This window comes from Heliconius melpomene, chromosome 9, assembly GCF_056956725.1.
Source record: "Heliconius melpomene rosina isolate 202511_hmr_F chromosome 9, ASM5695672v1, whole genome shotgun sequence".
In the NCBI taxonomy this organism is placed as follows: Eukaryota; Metazoa; Arthropoda; class Insecta; order Lepidoptera; family Nymphalidae; genus Heliconius; species Heliconius melpomene.
Genome location: NC_140397.1, coordinates 659,806 through 680,994, shown reverse-complemented (window position 1 = coordinate 680,994; position 21,189 = coordinate 659,806). Strand labels below are relative to the sequence as shown.

Sequence of the window (21,189 nt, the reverse complement as noted above, 5' to 3'; positions counted from 1 at the left end):
ACAAAACGATAGCGATTATCGTATTGCGAGATCTACGTGGATATTCATTCATTTTTTTATATTAATTGTAATATTTTATGCTCTGTTAATTTTAATATATGTGGTTTTTGTGATGATTTCTTAAGAAGTTTATTAAAATTTTGGTATTTTATATAGGATATGTTATGTAATAGTGTGTTTTTGTAATGTAGTTTGTGAACTGAGAAATAAATAGGGCTTTCGTATAGGATCGACGTATCTTTCATTTTCATATTTTAGAGATTATGTGCAAACTGGCGGAGCTTACCGCCGCGTTATTAGTAAAAAGATAAGAAACTTAAAATTTTAAAACTAATCGTACACACTTTCTTGATTATTAAAGCAAGAGCTTACTATATACGTTAGTAAAAATATAATTAGGCTATATGCTAAGTTAAAATGAAGGTGAAATAACTTATTTAACGTGTTTCAAATTTTAATAATATTGTTCGTGACCTCATTCTGACAATGAGACTGTCTACTTTTTGTCGCCTTATTTTTTACTCGCTGTTTAATATTTTTTACAATACTCTGTTAAAGGAATTGGCAAAAGAATTTTGGTTTGTTCTCATATTTTTTGCTTAGCTTTCCTAAAGAAGACTCTCCGTTTTACATTGTCGTGGCATTGAAACCAGAACGAAGAAATTAAAATAATATATAAATAAAAAGAAATTATAAATTCTCAAGTGGAGAGAGAACCCACAATCAGTGACGTTTATCACACACTTGTGCTCCTGCGCCACGAACTACATATTTACACACTTTTTACTCGGTTGAATCATTCAATTAAACTCTCCTACTACTGTTTCTCTCTCTTTTTAAAATTTCTTCTACTTTTATATGTTTCTTCGTTTATTACGATAAATAAAAAATACAAAATGCATTGTATTACTTCTCTTTTTGAAGAGACTGTTTTATGCATTATATACACAACTAAGATAGACCAACCTACAGTCCCACACTAATTTAGTCTGGGAATAAATTGATTCGTGATTCATTGGGCGTGATCCGGGTTCGATTCCAGAAATTGCTCTCACGTCCGCTAAATTCCCAGGGAATTTTGTAATTTGCGCTTATACGAGTAGAGCGGTGTAACGCTTTGATTTGGTGTGGGATCGTGTGGATTGTTTTATATTGAGTTTTGTAAATGTTTCATTACATATGGCCGTTTCTTCTTCTTTAAGTCTCCTTTTCCGTTAACACACTAGACACCCCACTTTCCGCTGAAGTCTGGAGGCATTGCATGTAAACTGAACGCCGCTCTTGCCTCCTTCGGGCAACGAGGAAATGAAAATATTAAATAGTTCATTTCCTCAAGTGAGAATCGAACTCACAGCTGTATAATATACAGTCGCTCTTTTGTACCTCTGCGCCACGACTTCTTTCTATATGCCTTATAAGAATGGAGAAAATATATAAACAATGAAAAATATTTCTCTTAACAGTTTTGTATAAGAAGTAAAATTGCAAACGGAAAAATATTCAATTTAAAAACAATTTTACCCCATTTAAACCACATCATCATTATATCATCATAGATGTGGACGTAGCCTTAATATCTTAGATGTGTTCCGTACTAGACTCACTTGCGGGACATTTCCTTTTCATAATATAACTACATATATAATTTAAAACACGCGATGCTATTTGAATCCACGACCTACGTGCTCTTTGGTAAATAACGATATTATATTATGTAATGTTTCGTTAGAAGCCAGGCGTGGTGCAGAGGTTGTGGGCCTAAGCCAGTCGAGGAAATGAAATATATATATTTTCATTTCTTCAATCTGGTAAAGCGCGGCGTTGAGTTCCGCCAATCAACACGCGGTGCCTTGCAAAAAAATCTGCGGAAATTAGGAAACGAAGTAAAACACTCTAGGTTCCGTATATATGTATACAAATCTTTTGTCGTAACATACATTCGTACATACATGAAATTAATAACTACTTTGTTTTTAATTAACTACTTTATTTATGTAAATTGAATAATTTTTAACACGTTGTTTATATTTTTTTTTAGCTTTACTATTATAACAGTTAAAAAAATGTTTTAGTGATTCGTCTCTCTTCTTATCGCGACGGGTGCAGAGTTGAGTTCCGTTTGGGGGAATTTATTATTATTATTGATTTGATGTTGATTTATTGTTCTAATCACGCAACATCTTAACCCTAGGTTCCCTATGCCTACCTCGCCAAATGAGCTTGAACTTCACCTAGGAATACAAAAAAATCACCATAACCACCATAAATACCAAAACACCATAAATCCAAACGTCAAATATATCAGGCCCCGCCTTATTAAATAATACGAACGACGAATTATCGCGTTCGTATTCTACCGAAGCTTTCTATTCAAATGTCCAAAAGTATGACGGCGAAAGTCGGCGACGAACGCTGACGTATGTATATGTAGATAAATGTGTATGTTTGTCTGTGTATTATTTGTGTTTTTATGTTTTCACTTTCTTTTCTTTCAAATTTTGGCAACAGTTGCATCGTATCCATTTATTGTACCAATACGTACTACTCCGCATACAACAGAGTAGGTAGGACAAAATCTGGGAAACTGGTGTTAAGAGACTCCGTTTCTCATTAAGACAGTTTCCTTCCCCATTTTACCTAACTCACTTATTTTGAGACATTGTTTGTGGAGTGGCGGAACGTTGTCCCTCGTTTCCGGAAGGTACCGAGGAAATGAAAATATTAAATATAATATATTTTATTTCCTTAGTAGGCATTGAACCTACAACTGTCTAGCTTAGAGAAGCCACTGCGCCACAACGGACTCAATGCTTTATATTTTTCTCAACTAATTGTCTATATTTAACTTAGGTAAACACATTGCGTATGTAACGCGTGATATTTAGTGTTTGAAGTACGTGACGCGGTAACGTAACGCAACCTTCGACCTAACGTCGTGTCACATTCTAACTTCACTTTTACGGCCCGATACTTCCAAGTCGTGGGAAACTTCTTTAGCGTCACGCTGTACCCTGAATATGGCAGGGTAGGCAGAGGGAACCTGATGTTAAGATACGCTCCGCCTAATTTTCGTGGTGTCGCGTGTTGAGAGGCGGAGCACAATGCCGCTTTTTGTTTTTTAACCAGAGCGAGGGACTAATTAATTCTCGTCAGTGAGAATCGAACCCAGAACGATCGAACGAATCGAACGAACGACAGAGTTAGACGTCACGTCTCAGTGAGAAAATGGCTTAGTTTTGATATTTTTATATATTTTTTGCCATATTAAAATAAAAAAATATACATAAAATAAATACTTTTAATTAAAATATTTGAAATTATTTTCTAAATTATTCAAATTGCCTTTATTTTCTCTTTCATATGTAAGGGAAATTATATTTTATAACCAAACATATATTTTTTATATCCATACCAGTATCACATTTGCATAATAGGTACGCGTAAAAACTAGAGCAAGCTTCTCGTCACGTTCGTTAAATATGCGGCAAAACTGAAATGAGCATTGAACTCCCTAACTGCAAGCAATACAAAGCGCAGGTTTAAATTCCGCCATTCGTCACGCTAAGTTTTTAATTCAGGCGTAAGGCGTAGAATGTAGTGTCTTACACCTTCGTTACGTACTTTCTGCCGAGTTCTGGAGATATCGCGTGTAGAAAGAAAACTAAAACATTGACTCGACTGAAATCGAACCCATAACCTGTCGTGTTTAAATTATGGGTACCTACCATAAATTTTTCTTGTATCTAAATGATCTAAGGTAACTTTCATATCGCAAAACAGAACTTGTTCGATATATCAACAGTCAGCGATAGTTTGTTACGACATTACGTACATGTAATGACCCGCCACGCGTGTCACGATGTAGATACTGACTGACTTCTCCACTTTGTGAGAATGTTTGCTATATACTTCGTGGAGGCCGCTGTGCTGAACGCAAGTGGCTTAACACTGGGTTTCTAGGTTCCCCCTGCCTACCTTGCTAATATTTCCTCGCCCCAATTACAAGACGAAGTAGAGTACGTAGAGTTCAACATGCATATCTCCAGAATTAGGCTGAAATTAAAGTGTTTTTACATTACTAAAGAAAATTATTAAAAAATATGAAATCCAATGTAGTAGCTTACATTAATAAACAAATTATATGAAAATTGTTTTAAATGACAAAATAATCGTAAAAGTTAATTGATGTAATTTGATACGTTACCAGATTTATTACCGGAAAGTGTCCAATAGATTGACATTCGCCTTGAAAATACCCGTTCGGCTGGTTTCTTTAAACGCTTATATAAATATGTAAAGCTGTGGTCGCATTGAGAGAATTATTATTAAAGAAAGTAAAATTTGCATAACACGTGGGTGAATTGTGGTGGTTGTGAGTTCGAATCGTATAAACATGAATACCTATTTGTATTTTTTGTTGGGTTTTCTACCTATTTAATAAAGTGATTGGCAATGGCGAATAAAGTTAGGAAACATTTTAGCGTCACCCTGTGTCCTTTTTCTAGCAGAATAGGCAGAAGAACATATTGTCCGTTTTTCACTTTCCGGTAGTTTTTTAGATGTCGCAAGCTGATTGGCGAAAATCAACGACATGCTTACTCTATTTTCACAGCGAGGAATTGAAAAAAATATTTTATGTATTAACCCGAGTGGGAATAGAACCCACAACTGACGTGTTTACCATCAGACGTTGTTTGACTGCGCCACGAATCATTAATAATCTCATACAAAACAATGTTGACTAAATATATTCAAAACAAGTGTACACGTTGCTTTAAGAAGTTAATGAACTGTTAAAAAAATGAGAAACTATGCTTGAAAGCGTAAATTTAAAAACATAATATTCAAATGTTTGCATTCCGCGTCCACTCGTTTGAGGAAGGAAAGCCTTATCGCTGCGAACGTAACTTTGAGACTGTTACATTATTTCTTTTTATTTATTTATTTTTTGCTATGTATTTATTTATTTACTTACCTCAGGGTAAGTAGAGAGTACGGGGTGACATACACTATCATCATCATCATCGTCATCGATCATCAGTAAAGTACCTAAATTAATGCATATAAGATTTTATTTTACTATTCTTAATTATAAAAGATTTTTTTTTTCATAACTTTAATTGTCAGATTATATTGAAAACGCACGTCACATCAGCTTATTTTAATACCGCTTATTTTATCGTAGTTGCCCAAACATCCGTTTTTAAAAATTCCGCATCGATTGCAAAAGCAAGTATTATCTGGTTCTGTACCTACTTATAGTCGAGCTGGTGACTAAAAGACAAACATAGAAGTGAGTAATGTGTGACCTTCCGCGTTAAATATTTATAGTTGTTCAATATTTTCTTCGGCGAAATACGAGTAAAACTATTTACTTCAAAGTTTTTAAATGCAATTAAAAAACAGAATTCTTCAATTAAACATCTAACAGTCTTATTCTCTTTAAATATATTAATAATAAACGAAGTAATTCCACACATCTACCGTTACATCCTGCACAAATGTTATAAATAGGAATAAATCTAATAAAAAATACTCTGGAATAAACCAGGAACGCTGTCCATAAAATGAAATGAAATTTAGTAACAATCTCCGTTAGCTATCTATCAATAATGCAATGGCCGGCCGAGCCCCTAAAGGAAATCTCGGTCTGATAGACTAGGAAATCGTTACGTACATTTCTTTGTTCCAACACCGACTATGGGCTTTAACAATATAGTAAAAACCAAACAGAATAATCATTGTAAATCCTTGTGAATTTTATGTGTGAAACCGTTGTTTATACGACATGTGGATTTAATTCGCTTTTATTGATACCATTTATACCTTTAAAGGAGATTCTAAAAAGTAAACACACATTACATACTTACTTAACTACTATTGTATGAAATGATTTAATTTCCGAGTGAAGTAAAAGAAATGTTGTGTTTGAAATAAGCAACATTTCTTTATTTTTAGTTAATTAATAATATTTTCATTTGTTTCAGAGCTGGACGTAGAAGGCGAAATCCACTAGCTTTGTACACAGAAGACGATGGCCACGACCTGAGTGATTTGGGAATCGGTACCTCAAGTACCAAAAGTAGCCTCAGTGAGGACTGTGACACGCACAGCTTGGCCGTGAGTAATATTTTCTATATAAAATTATAATTCATAATAAAAGTCGAATGCTAAATAAGATATCTGTCAGAAATATATGATACATAATTCTTAATACTTACAAATATGTATATCAAGAAGTCTATAACTACAAATAAAAGTTTACAAAATATAACAGAAAACTTTTGAGCACTATATTTAACTACAATTATATCTCAAGGTAAGTTTTAACTACATTTATTTGATTTCAGAGCGATGGTATGGACCTCGATAAAAACCATTCAGATATGGATAATATTTCTAATTGCGATAATAATCGCAAGCTCGGTTCCAGTGCCAATGAATACGACACATGCACGACCACGACAATCAGTTCTCCGGAACCCGAGGAGTACACATATGAGGGCGCCATAGAAGGATACAAGTCACGAATCATTTCTCAAACTAACAGTAACATTGTTAAAACTGTCGTAAATAACAACATAAAAAACAAGTCACCGGAAAAATCAGATGGTGACGTGAACAGAATAAGGACATCAGTCAGTAACAAAATTGAAGAAAAAGTTTCCTCATTCCAGCAAGAGAGGGCAAATGACCTAAAAAATAATAATAAAAAAGATTTACCCAAAGTGGATATTCACAAACGAAGGGAACAGTTTGAAAGAGAAAATTCACAGGAACTTCAATTAAATAAGTCTAAATTACCCGAAATTGCCAATAAAAAGTCGATTAAAGAGAGACTGTCGAACTTAGAAAAGTTTAACGAAGAAATGCAGCTGCAAAAATCTTCGAGTGACTTGGCCAAACTACCAGTTGAAATGAGGCCATTAAAAGATCGTCTTTCATCTCTTGAAAAACATAAATCAGCCATCAACGATGCAGACAAATCAAAACGATTATCGAATGGAGATTTGAGCAATGCTTTATCGCTAAAAGATCGTTTATCGAGTCTCAAGTCACAAACTTCAGAAGAGGAAGTTAAATCAAGCAGGACAATGGTTAAAGACTTGTCTATGAGCCTCAAAGAGCGTCTATCTTGCTTGGATGCAGCAAAAAATAGGGAAATACCAAAAATTGCTATCGATGATGAAATCATCAATAATCATAAAATTAAGGACGAAATTGAACAAAGTGAACAAAATGAAATGTCTGACAGTTCTTTAAAATTAACTCTATCGGGTATTGAAAATCAAATGCAGAGTTTCTGCCGTTCCCTTGACAGCTTGGATATTAACAGCCAATCTTCTCCAAACTCTTTTGAAAGGGTTCAAAGTCTTGAGGACTTTGACTGCGCTGATATGCAAAACAATACTGTTCCAAGTGATATTGAAACTGAAGATAGTGGTATTCATACTGCCAGAGATTCTTGTGCGCCGGCTGATGACATCGCTGATTTGACTCAAGTAGCTTCTCCTATTGGAGAACCTATGGCTGAAGTTTCCGAATACGAGTCTTCGAACGAGGATTGTGCTATGACAATACCGAAAATACTTGAGCCTGTTGCTATGCACTCTGAAATAAAAAATGATACACAAGAAGATATACAAGAAGTTGATGATTTTAGTAAAGCGGACAGTGACAGCGCCAGCAATTATATTCAAGCAGTTTCCCAACCTGAAGAATTAAGTGTAACTGATGATGTTACTGAAATACAAATGGACAAAGACGACGAAGACACGTTAAAGAGCCTGGAAAATCAAGACTCCAGTGTAAGTCTCACTGAAAACCTCTCTACGTCTGAAGGTGACACGGTCGTGTTCGAAGGGAAAATGACTATTCAACTAAACTTGAATGAAATTTGCAACAATCTAAGCACTGGTGCAGGGACTAGCTCTAATACTAACGAAATATATAACGATTCTTCTAACAAGAGCATGCCAATGGTAACTGTCTCTAATATTACTACCACTACTAACATTTCACCTAAGAATTCCATTAAACCGCTAAAAACTAACATAAAACCATCCAACGATAATGAGCTATCTCATTGTATAGATAATGTAACTACTGAACTCGTTGTGACCTCAGAGGTCAAGAATGTAAACGATTCACCCCATGTTGATCATGTGTCATCTGATCACAGTTCACTCCCCAGCCCCGATGACGATACACTGGTAAGTAACCCACAAGATTCTAATCCCTTCTGGCAAAAACGAACTAAACGCGTAGAACCTAATAGTAATAGACGAAAGACTATTTTATTCATAAATAATAAAGTAACAACAGTAACAACGAGCAGTAAAGGTGATGACGAAAGGTCTAACTAAAATTAAGGTATAAAATACCATATTCTCTCATACAAATCCTCATATATTGCTTTGCAAGATAGATGAGAATTTCAGTTATGAGGTTAATTTTCTAGAACTTTTTTGATCTCTTTCAAACCGATAAGACGGTCTTCCAGCACCTCGTAAGCTAAAATCCTTTTTATTAACCTAATATACGTTTAAGGTATTTTTGAAATAGGACTATTTTTTGAAATAACGGCAAAGAATCGTTCGTACTTTCAGTTCCGTTATTTCAGAATTTATTATAACGATATTCGTATTGCAAAAATCCATTGTAAATCATCACAAAACCCCACGTAAACACTAATAGGTCACGTAACAGTACTCATTTATTATTAAATAGATTCCATTGTGTCTAAAATTGTGTGCTAAATTCATAAAAAATCAGGAACAAGAAATTTTGTAGTGCCTAGATTTAAAACAGGGTTTGTAAGTAGCTATGTAGACCCCAATTATTTTTCTTAGTATATCTGTACGTGATATTTGTATATTCATTATCGAAATATATGTTAAACTGTTATATATGGGTTTTATTTATGTAATCTATTATAATATTCTCGTTAAGATAGCTATTATTCGAATAGACAAGAATGTAAACGCTGTATTAAATGATAAAAACAATGTTATCTCAAGAGAGTCGTATCATATGCAAACTGGCCCTTATCTCGTGATTACCTTTCAGTAAAGTAATGATAGAGTAAGGCATAGGTCATTTATAGTGCTCATTTTAATGTTAAATATAATCTACATAAGATTTTCGTTAGATTTTTCATCTTTTGGTGATGGGTTGATAAGGTAAGAAGCATTACGTAAGCTTATTAACACGCATTTTCACTGCATTTTGTGCTAATTAGCTGTCACGCTATTTTCCTTTCGCATGTTTTCTTTTTGTGTTTCTTTTTTTATCTGTGACACTGTATTGTGGGATTTCTTTGCCGCTTTCGTTAATTAATTTTAATATTTTAATCGTTATGATATTATCTTGATTTTGTTTTATAATATTAGAATTTTTTGAATTGTTTTAATAAAATTATCTGTTATAACTTTTGTTTGCATGGGTTTAATTTTAAAGTATTTAGCAGATGTTATTTAACTATGAAATCTTTAATATTTTCTTCCAAATACAGGTAATTGACGCTTTAGAGCTAGCATTCAAAGAATTGGATTCGGAAGAAAGTGTCAATATTACAATGGGTAGCAATGATAAAACAAGTGATGAAATGAATGAAAAATTCCACAAGTTACTAGACTTCGATATGGATAAAGTGTCTGTGACGCCGTTGTATGAGAATATCGATATAATGAGTCAAAATAGTATTGTGGATACCGCCTTTCCTCTCGATCTACCAACGAATACTATGGAACCTCCGAAAGAGAAGCCTCCTCCGCCGCCCATGGAAGACAGCAATGACGATGAACTTCTTGGTAATGTAAGTCATCAAAAATTTAAATCTATTGTGAAATTTTAATTCACATAATATATATTTTTTTATTTAATCAGTATAAATTTTAGTGATAAAAATTAACTATTAATATGAAAAATATGCTTATATATTAAATGTGCGCTTATGTTTGATTTAATATTTGCATGCATAGTTTTAGAATTACGTATATAGTAATCATACTAAAGGTGGGTATGCTATATTATTTTAAATGCCATTACGTCTTTGGTATGCAATGCAATCATTTAAATTTGTCATGTTTGTTAACTCCTATATGCATAAAGATAATTTATGACCAATCTTAAAAGATTCTTGATTTTATGGAAAAATTCCATTTTGATTTCGACATTTATAAATATCTATGATGGATGTAAATAAATTACAGGGTAACATTCTATTTGTCTGACTGTAAACGCGATGATTGTGGGTTCAACCCCCACTCGGGAGAATAAATTGTTTTAATTTCCGCGATCTAATAAGACCAACTTGAGTCTGCAATTCAAACGTAAAACGGAAATCACACATAAAATGGGAACGGAGTGGCTTGACACTAGGTTCTCTTTGCTTTGTTATCTACGAAAGCAGAGACTATTCCTTCATCTATTCCTAATATATTGTATACATAATATACTTATATTTCAGGGTAACTTCAAGCACACCAGCTCCGCTCGTCGCATTAAAAAGGAAATTCGCAATAAACGAACTAGTTTCTTAGGAATTGAAGGTCAAGTGGACGATAGTTATCTCGATGTAGATCTCGCACTAGCACCGCGCCCTGACATCACATCCTTTTTACAAGAAGAAACTAAAATCGAGAAACTGCTATACAAAAAGACCTTGTCGCATGATATGGATGCAAAATTAAGGGATAGTAGGGATTCAGGAGTCGATATATCTGCTGAAGCGTGGTATAAAGGATCATCGCCAGAAATTTCTAACCCTCACAGCAGACAAAATAGCGAAGTAAGTTGATCTTAATTTTTCATTTGGTTTGTTATAGTATTTTTTATAAGTTACTAATTTGTTACAAATTGTATTAGATAATATACGTAACGCAAACACTAAATAATAATAAAATAAAAGATAATTAGGGATAATTCCTTTGAAGACAAAATATAGATAAAAAATTTTGGAATTTGACTTAAATAAAAGTCAGCCCAACTCCCAAATTTGAATCGTACTACATCCTATCCTATCCTATCCTATATCTTATAAAACAAAGTCGCTTTTCATGTCTGTCTGTTGTTTCTAACTCTTCTTCTTCTAAACCACCCAACGGATTTTTATGCGGTTTTCACCATTAGGTCGAGTATTTTTCGTAGAAGGTTTATATATAGTTTATTATTTGTACATTCTTATGTAAATTAACATAAATACGATAAATGTGTATAAAGTACCCGTTGAGACACTTTCGCGCATGCGCTGCTTTAATGGTAAGTACTACATGAAAAAAATGTACTGGAGTATTGTTCCTCTTAATAAGATCTACAAAAAAGTCCGCGACGGCATATTCATATCTTTTAAGAATAACGTGTAGTGATCATTTTTCTGTCTAAAAATAATAATTTCAATATATTTTTTATTGTGAGTCATATTTTTCCATAATGGTATTAATCCTTATCCTTTAAAATACTTTATTAATTTTCTACGTTAAACGAAGATAAAATTTTCTTTTTACAATATTTCGAAATTGGGAATAGTTTTACAGAAAAACGCATTTAATTGTTGACACATCAGCTGTATGTTACTCAAGTTTCACTTATCCGTTACTCTCAGCATATAAATAAGCACATTAGTTACGTTGCCCATTTAATGTAGATCAAAACTGTCTTTTACTGTTTTTCATTTTAATAAGTACTTTAGAAGTTGTTACAATATCAAAAAATCCTTGCTGCGAAACGGCTCGCCATTCGCCATGCGTCCGCCGCGCCCGCCTGCATTACACGCATCGGTGGTTCAGGGGTAGAATGCTCGCCGGCCACGCGGGCCGCCCGGGTCCGATTCCCGGCCGATGCATTCTATTTAATTTTCCTCACAGGCAGCCACGTAGTGCTTGCTTTTCATCAGGGACAGAATACCCTCTTCAGCATTAACCACAAGCTCGAAACCCGCTTGCCTCTAGAGCAACAAAAATAATTGCGTATTGATAAGCGTTTGCACGTATTGGATAATTGGAGTTGAATGTATTATTTAAGTGCGATATATTTGGTTTCACATTTTTTGTAGCAGTTATTAGTAGGTAGGCTTTTGTTTATAATTTCTTCCGTTAAAAAATAGTCATTTAAATATATTTTAATAAGTACTTGAAAAGATTAGTAGCACAGATTTAAAATTACGGTACCTACTAAAAAAATCCTTGCTGTGTAAAACAATTGGAAAATTCTTATTGAAACTACGAAAATGCGGGTTGCATTAGGGTTTAATTAATTTTCACATTATCTTAAGTGCTTTGCAAACATACATTATATGAAGAATCCAGTAGTAAAAGCGGGCGAAGCCGCAAGAGGGTCACTAGTTAAGACATATTACATTCCCCGAGTGAAAACCAAACCCACAATTGTCGCGCTTACAGTCGCACGCTCGTGTCCTGCGCCAGGACGGCATCAATTTTAACTTTAGATGACTTATAACTCAAATAACGAATCATTTACATTATTAAATATTCCAGCCTTACACCCAAATGACAGTAACATCAGATGAAGAGGATGTTACAAAGAGAAAGGCAGAGAAATTCTCACAAGATCTAACAACTAAGCTTACCGGCTTGACAGAAAACGGTGAAACTCATGAAAATAAAATCGATGACTTGGACAAGAAGTTACAGCACCAGCAGGTAAGGTCGGAGTAACGTAACAAGGAATGAAAGTAGATTGAAATAGGCGATTACGAATACTTATTGACAAAAATTATCTTTAAACTATTAAAATTAATTTATATCTTGTTACTTTATATTAAAATTAAGATTAAATATTAATTTTGAAAATTATTCATCTATAAGGTTTTACAAAAAAATTTAAGTTATTGTCAATGGTATTCTGAATATGTTTATTTACATGATAATCAAAATTTTGCTGGTACTTATTAGAATTATATATTCAATCATATTATTTTTTAAAATTAAATAAATAATGTAAATTAAAACTAATCGTAATCTTTTCAAAACTAATGGTGTTATTAATTTTGAAAATTTGATTTTCGTAATCGCCGTGTAGTTTGCATTTGAAATAAAATGGCTCTACTATTTTAGATAGCTCTTCTAAGTTTTCAAAATGTTGTTGATAGCTCGTTAGATATATTTAGTTATGTTTTTTTTATATTTATTATATAAAAAGTTGATTTTGATATAACTATATTTATTTTTATATTAAGCCTGTAGTTCCTTATTAGAATTTTTTTTAAAGAACTAAATGAATGCCTTTTTAGTTTCCAAATAATTAATTAGTTTATTTTTAATCCACTTATTATAATTGGCTGTTAATTTTATTATAAAAATATTTTATATCTAAGATTTTTATTTGAATTTTGTTATTTAAGTTAAAAATAACTAAAAAAATATATGAATAAGCTTGTATATGGTAATGGTATGTAAATAATGGTCAAGGGTTAACGCTTCACAAATGAACAAAAGTATATTTATTTGTACATTCGTAAAACAGAAGCTATGTTACTTACAAAAAATTATATAGTAATATTGTTAGAAATATATTTGATTTCACTTAGTTTTTATAGTAATTTGTAAGTTTTATAATATAAATGCATGTTTTACGAATACCAAAGACATTATTGGTTCTGGATAATATCATATTTCTATAACAGACACTGCTTTTTAATGCTAATTCCTTCAAACACAGTAATATCCCGAAATGCCATCGATAATTTATGAAAAAATAGTTTTGTTTAGTATTCAAACTATATGTATGTTCTTTAAATAAATAGTATATATTTGATTATATATTCTGCCTTTTTATTTAAGACTCCTTTTTGATGCTTACTATGCACTTCTGCATGCACTTTTTATTTCATTATTTGTATGTTCAATTGATTTTTGTGCTATTTTTTTTATTTGTTTTGAATTAACTTTTACGTTTCATGTGGGAACTATTATATTATTGTAGAATAAGATTACTTTTTAGATAATAATTAGTTAAAAATAAAATATTCTACAAAATTATATATATCTTGATCGTAGAGAAAATAACATAGATCATTTAACTTGCTTGGATTACTTACGTTAAAAGACATTTTTTTTTTAAATATTATTACAAATATAACTTTTTGATCATATTCATTAATTAATTTGATTTCATTTACAATATAATAGTTCCGTATAACAAATCATCCACCATTTTGTGTAAATAACATTAAACAAGATGGCCGCCAATATGCATTTACAGGCTGCCACTAACGAGGATTGGCCTGACGGGCACTTTGACGATGCTCACACAAAGGTGACTGTTTTTACACTAAACAATTTAATTATAAACGAAATTTTCGGTTTACACATTATTATTTTCAATGTAGACGCTAGAATTAGACGCTATATTTTAGTTGTAGCCGCCATTTTGTTTATCTCTTTCTTATTTATGTATGTGTAAACCGAAAATTTTATTCTCAATGTCATTATACATTAATAAAATTAAATGCACGCGCTTAACTTTCTCACTAAATGTACCTAATATTAAAAGTAAAAAATAAATAATTCTAAACCAACTATAACAATAGGAAGTTCTGCGTTTCGAACGAGAGCTGTTGCAGTTAGAGCAAGAAGAGTTACGAAGACAACGTGAAAATCTCTTAAGAGACAAGAACAGGATGATACAAAAATCCGTCCAAGATATATCTACAGTAGCACCAGAGAAGCCAATTATATACAGAGCGAATAAAACAAATGGCAATTATAGGCACTCGATGCCAAATTTACTAATTGAAAATTATGTTCCTGTAGTAGACAAGACTATTCCAGAAGTCAATGTAGAGGAAGAGATCAAAAGAAAACCATTCGTTTCTGAAGAACACATTCAAAGTCATTTTGGTGTTGAGGAGAGTCGTAAAGTGTTGTATGATGAAGCTAAAATAGTAGAAGTTAGGAAAGCTGTGCCAAATATGATGAAAGTCCCTCAACCTGTTCTGCCACCGAAGCCTAAGAGTCGGGATTCTATTGAACGAGAAATTACTATGAGGTAAACATAAAAATTACTTTATTACTTTATCTTTAGCTTCTCACTGTATGTTGAACATATGAAGCATTGTGCGTTCAACGCCGCGCTTCGCCTTGTTACTAGAGCGAGAGAATTTAAATATTAAAACCTCTAGCCTCAAGTTGGCCTGATTTAAATATAAGCATTTGTATATTTTTATGTAGGCACATCTCTTTATCCTAAACATTGTCGTTAACTTGTTGTTTAAACTGATAAGATTGTCGGACATTCGTTCTTTATTCTTTTCCAACTATTGCCCCTAATGTTTAGATACAGTCTATTATTTTATAGTAGGACTAGATTTTTTATAATTTCATGTACTAATTATGACTCAAATATTAAGCAAAAAACCAGATTTAAATAAAATGTATTTTCCACTCAACCTTTTATTTAATAATTCCTATTTATATTAGGTTTCTATTTGAATCTCAATGATTAAGATAACGTTGACAGTGCATCATCATTGTTTTTTGTCTTTCCCAAAGCCTAGTTGTATCAAGATAAAGCACGTCACGTTGTTTCAAGCTGAAGGTCGCGCATTTGATTCCGTGTTAGATAATTTTTTGTTTGTCCCGACCAATTGGCATGATGATTTAGGTGAAGTTTGTGTTGTTTGGACAAATTGGGCTTATAAGAAATGTAATTTTGCCACTAGTACTTAATGAGATGATCTTAAAGATTCTATCTAGTCTGAAGACGAAATATTTTCTATAAAATATAAATTTAAAGTCAAAATTTCCAGTTATTTAGTGCATGGTAATCTAAGAAATGGCTTATTCATCTATCATATCCCAGGAGTGGATTTGAATGCACTTTTCACTACTATATTTTGACAGATTTCCTAACAAATTTTGGTTGTTTTCTTTAAAGCGGTTCTTAAATAAAAGAAGTTGTATATATCAATATAAAATATTTAGTGAAGACAATATTGCTACAAAATATTTGTTTTATTAAATGGATATTGTCTTTGAAATGAGTATTTTATTAGAACACGAAAGTAATTCACTTAGTAGTAGTAAGTAAGTAGTAGTAGTATGTGTATCGTTCAAGCGCGCGAAGCCGCTAGTGGGCGCTAGTATATAATAATAATATAATATCTGTACATAAAATAATAAAACTGTTTTATCTTTACTTCTTATTTTGGGTATAATATGTGATATTTTAAATTTACAGAAGTAGTAGAGTCCCATCAGCTGTAGAATATGTTAACATTGACAGAAGTGCGGTCCAAATGCGTCAGAAAGCCGTCAATGGAAATGCGAACTATCATCCTATGACGAGACACACGTTACAGGTAATTATGTTTTCCGTAATAAATATAAATAGTAATATAGTAATGACAGATAATTTCATACTTTTACCTGGAAAAAGAAAAAAAAAGTTATTGGCATTGGAACCGAAATCATTTATATCGCTGCAACCAATACTGCAGGACAATTTCTGTACAATTTATTTTTACTTTCGCGCGTATTTCACACCCAACAAAGTAGGCAATGGGAAGCTGGGAACCTAGTGTTATATGTCTACTAAAAGCAACAAGTACATATCAACGATACTAAACCTTTATCAATAAATTGTTAACATTTTCCAACACGATTTATACACATATAAATTAGTGCGTATTTACGTACATATAAATTTTCTTAGCTTTCATTGTAGTAGGTTGTATAAAATAATAATCGCGGTTGATAGCCGGGATATACGCGAATCCGTATTATAACTGAGGGCCGGATAATTTAGTTTCTACTGCATTCATTATTCATTTGTATGCTCCAGGCGCTAAGTGCGGCTCCAACACCGAAACTGATCTCAAATACAGAATGGATGCAGACCCGCAACCAGAGGAAACCCGCCGGATACAATTACAATCAGCATTGGTTGATACAGGTATTGCTATAATAAATCATATTATTTATTTAGTTTCACGCTGAATACCGTAAGCACAGGGGACAAGGAAACCTAGGGTTGATACACTTCGCTTCCCACTTTCCGCTAAATTCGATAAGAACTGCGTGTTGATTTACAGAATCTACGCCGGGGATTGGAGGAAATGAATATGTTAAGCATTTCGTTACTCCGAGTGGGGATCGAACCCACTACCGTCGCATTCACAGATACTAGTGACTAGAGAACAGTTATATTAATAAACTAAATAAGTTTAAAGTCTTCTTCAGATATGTCTAAATTGGACCACATTGAATCAATAACTTTTATTGTTATATATTACTTTTATCACAAAAGTTTTTTAAATTGAGTGTATGTTTTCTTATTTTTTTTATTTTTCTTCTTCATGCTATACAAATATGATTAGGAAAAAAATAGTTCCAATTTGGATAAATATAATGTAAGTTGAAATTACACTTCTAACATAAATTTCCAAATATGTATATTTTTGTGGTGCATGCTGTATCGTGCATATACAAGCTAGGCTAGGTTCCCAGATTAGAGGAAATCTAGGATCCTAGCCACTGCCAAGTTAAGACACTTCTGTTTTCCACCTTCTGCCGAATTCTGGAGGCATTGAGTACACATAACTCGACACCGCGCTTTACGTCGTTACCCGTGCGAAAAAATAAAATGTTAAATATTTCAATTCCTTAGAAGAGTGGGAATTGAACACACAACCATCACGTTGACTGAATTATACGCTTGTACCACTATGCCACGGCCACCACGATTTCTTATTCTAATATACGATATTATAAAATTGTATTCCAGGAAGCAGAGCAAAGAAGGATACAGGAACAACGTGCTCGCACTCGTATAGCACCCCCTGCCTCCACATATCCCGCACATCATATGCAAGTTACGCATCCCCATACACAGACCCAGACCCAAACGTACCCCCAGACCCATTCTCAAACCCTTCAGCATCAGCCACTAACGCCTAATAAGTGAGTTTTTTTATTGTTTTATATGTGAAAGATATTCCATAAAATAAGTATAATACATAAAGAGAATGAAATGAAAGTCACATATAAAGAGAACTTGAACTGAAAAAACTTAAATGATGTATTCCTTTGAATTAATCAGTGTTATTTATTACCACAGACTTCTTTTTTATTGTTTTTGTTATTGAGATAGTTAAAAATAAGAGTTAGAGAGCTAGTTAAAATAAGAGCTCTATATATAACCTGTTTAATCTCGCTGAAGTTATTTTTGGGTAATTATTATTATTTGTATAATAAAATAATAACATTCTCTCTGGCTAACTTGCTATGGATAAAGCGTGAAGCTTAACAGAAAAGGGCCTTAATTTGTATTTTTTTTATTACAATTGTGTGCATCATATAATTTTAAAGAAAATACAAAAAATAATGTTTTTTGTAACATTTTCAGCCAAATCTCCCAAGAACGCCGTGCAAGAACCGAGCGTGAAGACAAAATGCTAAGTGTCAGTGGACGACGCAAGTGTTCCCATTGTGGAGAGGAATTGGGTAATTATATGTTTTTCTTTTTTTCTAGCGCGGCGTTGAGTTCCGCCACTCAACGCGCAATGCCTTCAGAATTCGGCGAAAACTAATAATTAAAAAAAATACGTGAATTGTCTATCAGGTCGCGGCGCCGCCATGATAATCGAACCGCTGTCCCTCTGCTACCACGTGCGATGCTTCGCGTGTGCGGTGTGCGGCGCGGCGCTGGGCGACGGGCGCGCGGGCGCCGACGTGCGTGTGCGCGCACGCCGTCTGCACTGCCACCACTGCTACAGCGCCGACGACGGCAGCAAGTACTCCTGTGTTTAGCAAATAGGACTACAAGTAGACACCAGCACCAACCTCCCCCTTTTTTACTCTTTTTGGGGATGAGGAGATACCTGACCCCCACAGACCTTTTTAAGACCCATATTAAAGACCTCCACCTTCCCTCACCTGTCTCGCCTCCGCACACATCTGTAATCCGTCTTCTATCCATCCCGTTACGATTAAACACTTTTTTCTATAACCTATATATAAATTTTATATTATATTATGTATTTAATTTTTTATATTTTGTCCCCGATTAATTCATATTTATTTTTTCTTAACTGTTATATTTTTATGTCAAATAAAATTATAGCAGATTAAGATATTTATTTACTTTTATATGAATTTCTGTATTAATATACAGATTTATAGGAAATTCATGTAACATTAAACCCTCACGTCTCTGGACTCAGCGCGATCTGAGACCAATTTTGCACGCTTTTGTTTTTACCTCTTACCTTATTATTATATTACCTATAATTATATTTATTACATACAATGTAAACTCGATTATGCGGTCCTCAGTTATACAAAATCTCGTTTATGCGGACTCTTAATCTGACGTAACCGCAAAAACTTCAAAAGTATAAATATATTTCTTAATAAAGAATGGTTCCTCTTAAAAAATATATTTTTTTAATTTTACTTTTGATTATCCGAATATATGACAATGCCAATCGAGTTTGTATTGTAATTATTTAATTTGTAATATATCATTTATATGTAATGTTTAATTATCATATTTTTTTAAATATTAATATAGATTATATATATTATTAAAATTATTGGTATAGATAATATACTTCAATAGGACATGGGGTTGCAGGTTCAAATCTTATACTAAGGAGCAATTTATAAAGATTGTTTTAATATATTAATATAAAAAACCTTGTCATTTGTTTTATATATTACTTGTGTTCTCCATAATGGAATTTATGTGACGGAATAGTTTGTAAGAACTAACAATTTTTCAATTTTTACCCCTAATATTACCAATTTTGGTTTTTTTAATTAACAGATGTTTGACTGACTCACAGCCTATAATCGAATATTGAATAATAAATAATCATTACTATTATTATTATCAAAGTTAACGTTTATATAAAAAATGTAAAAATAGTTTATTTTTTATTATTTTGTTACATGCAAACTATTTGATTTAAAAATATTAATATTTTTTTATAATGATCACTTGAGATCATTCAAGACTGTACTGTATAGTGACATAACTTATTTTTTTCGTGGTACTTAGTTATTATTATTATTTAAAAAAATATTTTTTTTGACGAAGTTTCTAAAAACTAACTTAACTGTGACTTAAAAATTTACACGTATATGTATTTAGATATTTTTGTTATTATAAAAAATGAAACTGAGTTTATTATATTTATTTATTGAATCAAAATGTTTGTATAAGGCTGTAAATTTAATTTTTGAAATTATGTCACTTGCACTAAAAGTCTGAGAAAAATAATTGAAATTATTGATTTGTTATCGAAATTGATCTGATTTTTTTAATTTTATATGAAAAATACACGTTTTTTCACTAACATTGTGCCATTACGTGTCTTATACTTCCGCAGTTTCAAATTATAAAAGGGAGTTTTGTATAATTTTGTAAATAATTTTTATTTATGTTAGTGTGTGTTTAGCTTTAATAGTTATAGAAATAAAAAAGTTTACTTTATGTATATTAACGGTATTCTAACTTAGTTCTAACATATTGTATGATGTACTAATTCCAAATGGATATGGGCTTCGGTTCCCGGTTGATGCTCATTTGGAATTCGTGACGTCATCGTGTTATATCAGTGTAATTATGTTAATTTTGAATGTACATTATGTAATATGTATGGCAGCTGTGTATCAATAAAATATTACAAACATTTTTTTGTGTTTAAATTAAAATTTTTTTTTTATTTTTTAACAGTATAAGTCTTGAACCAACCGATTTGGAAATATTATTAACTGTATTTCTATTTTCCTGTTTTAGTCTGCTATAGTATAAAAAAAACATTGTCATTTCAACAGAATGTCGAAAGTGTGATAGTTTTTCTTGTAGTCACCGTCTATCCCTTAAATTGGATACATATTCGAAAGTATATATTTTTTTCTGATTTTCTAACCAAATTTTTTAGTATTGTTTAGAAAATATAAATAATCAACAAAATTTAAAAGTACCTAGTTAGGGTTCACTAAGTACAAACAATCTGACTACTATATATTGGTAGCTTATGACTTAGTGGTCAGTGCACTTGGACAGTGAAAAACAAGTAAGAGCTAGAGATTTTTAAAAATTGAAAAAGTGTTGCGTTAATTTCTTGATTATTAAGGCCAGTGGGCCGTTATTAGCATCTGTTCTATTATTCATGGTGATATAATTGATTCATTTCTATTGTATTTCTACGGAGCAATTTGT

At 32.3% G+C, this 21,189-nt stretch overlaps 1 protein-coding gene across 8 annotated transcripts in view; it reads left to right on the top strand.

Annotated features, from left to right (window-relative positions):
* Window positions 1-20,658, top strand: part of smash (smallish) — a 151,893-nt gene extending 131,235 nt beyond the window's left edge. For 3 of the 8 annotated variants that reach the window (XM_085190358.1, XM_085190360.1, XM_085190359.1), the window contains 13 exons: window positions 5,988-6,120; window positions 6,351-7,982; window positions 9,515-9,817; window positions 10,472-10,792; window positions 12,498-12,662; window positions 14,224-14,277; window positions 14,552-15,009; window positions 16,201-16,321; window positions 16,804-16,914; window positions 17,339-17,371; window positions 17,746-17,921; window positions 18,367-18,464; window positions 18,583-20,658. In XM_085190358.1, the coding sequence (XP_085046484.1) occupies window positions 5,988-6,120; window positions 6,351-7,982; window positions 9,515-9,817; window positions 10,472-10,792; window positions 12,498-12,662; window positions 14,224-14,277; window positions 14,552-15,009; window positions 16,201-16,321; window positions 16,804-16,914; window positions 17,339-17,371; window positions 17,746-17,921; window positions 18,367-18,464; window positions 18,583-18,770 (3,793 nt within the window). In that variant the 3' untranslated portion in view covers window positions 18,771-20,658. Of the gene's footprint in view, window positions 1-5,987; window positions 6,121-6,350; window positions 7,983-9,514; window positions 9,818-10,471; window positions 10,793-12,497; window positions 12,663-14,223; window positions 14,278-14,551; window positions 15,010-16,200; window positions 16,322-16,803; window positions 16,916-17,338; window positions 17,372-17,745; window positions 17,922-18,366; window positions 18,465-18,582 lie in introns of all 8 variants that reach the window. The other 5 variants (XM_085190364.1, XM_085190361.1, XM_085190365.1 and 2 more) reach the window with 5 other exon arrangements.
* Window positions 20,659-21,189: the final 531 nt, after the last annotated feature.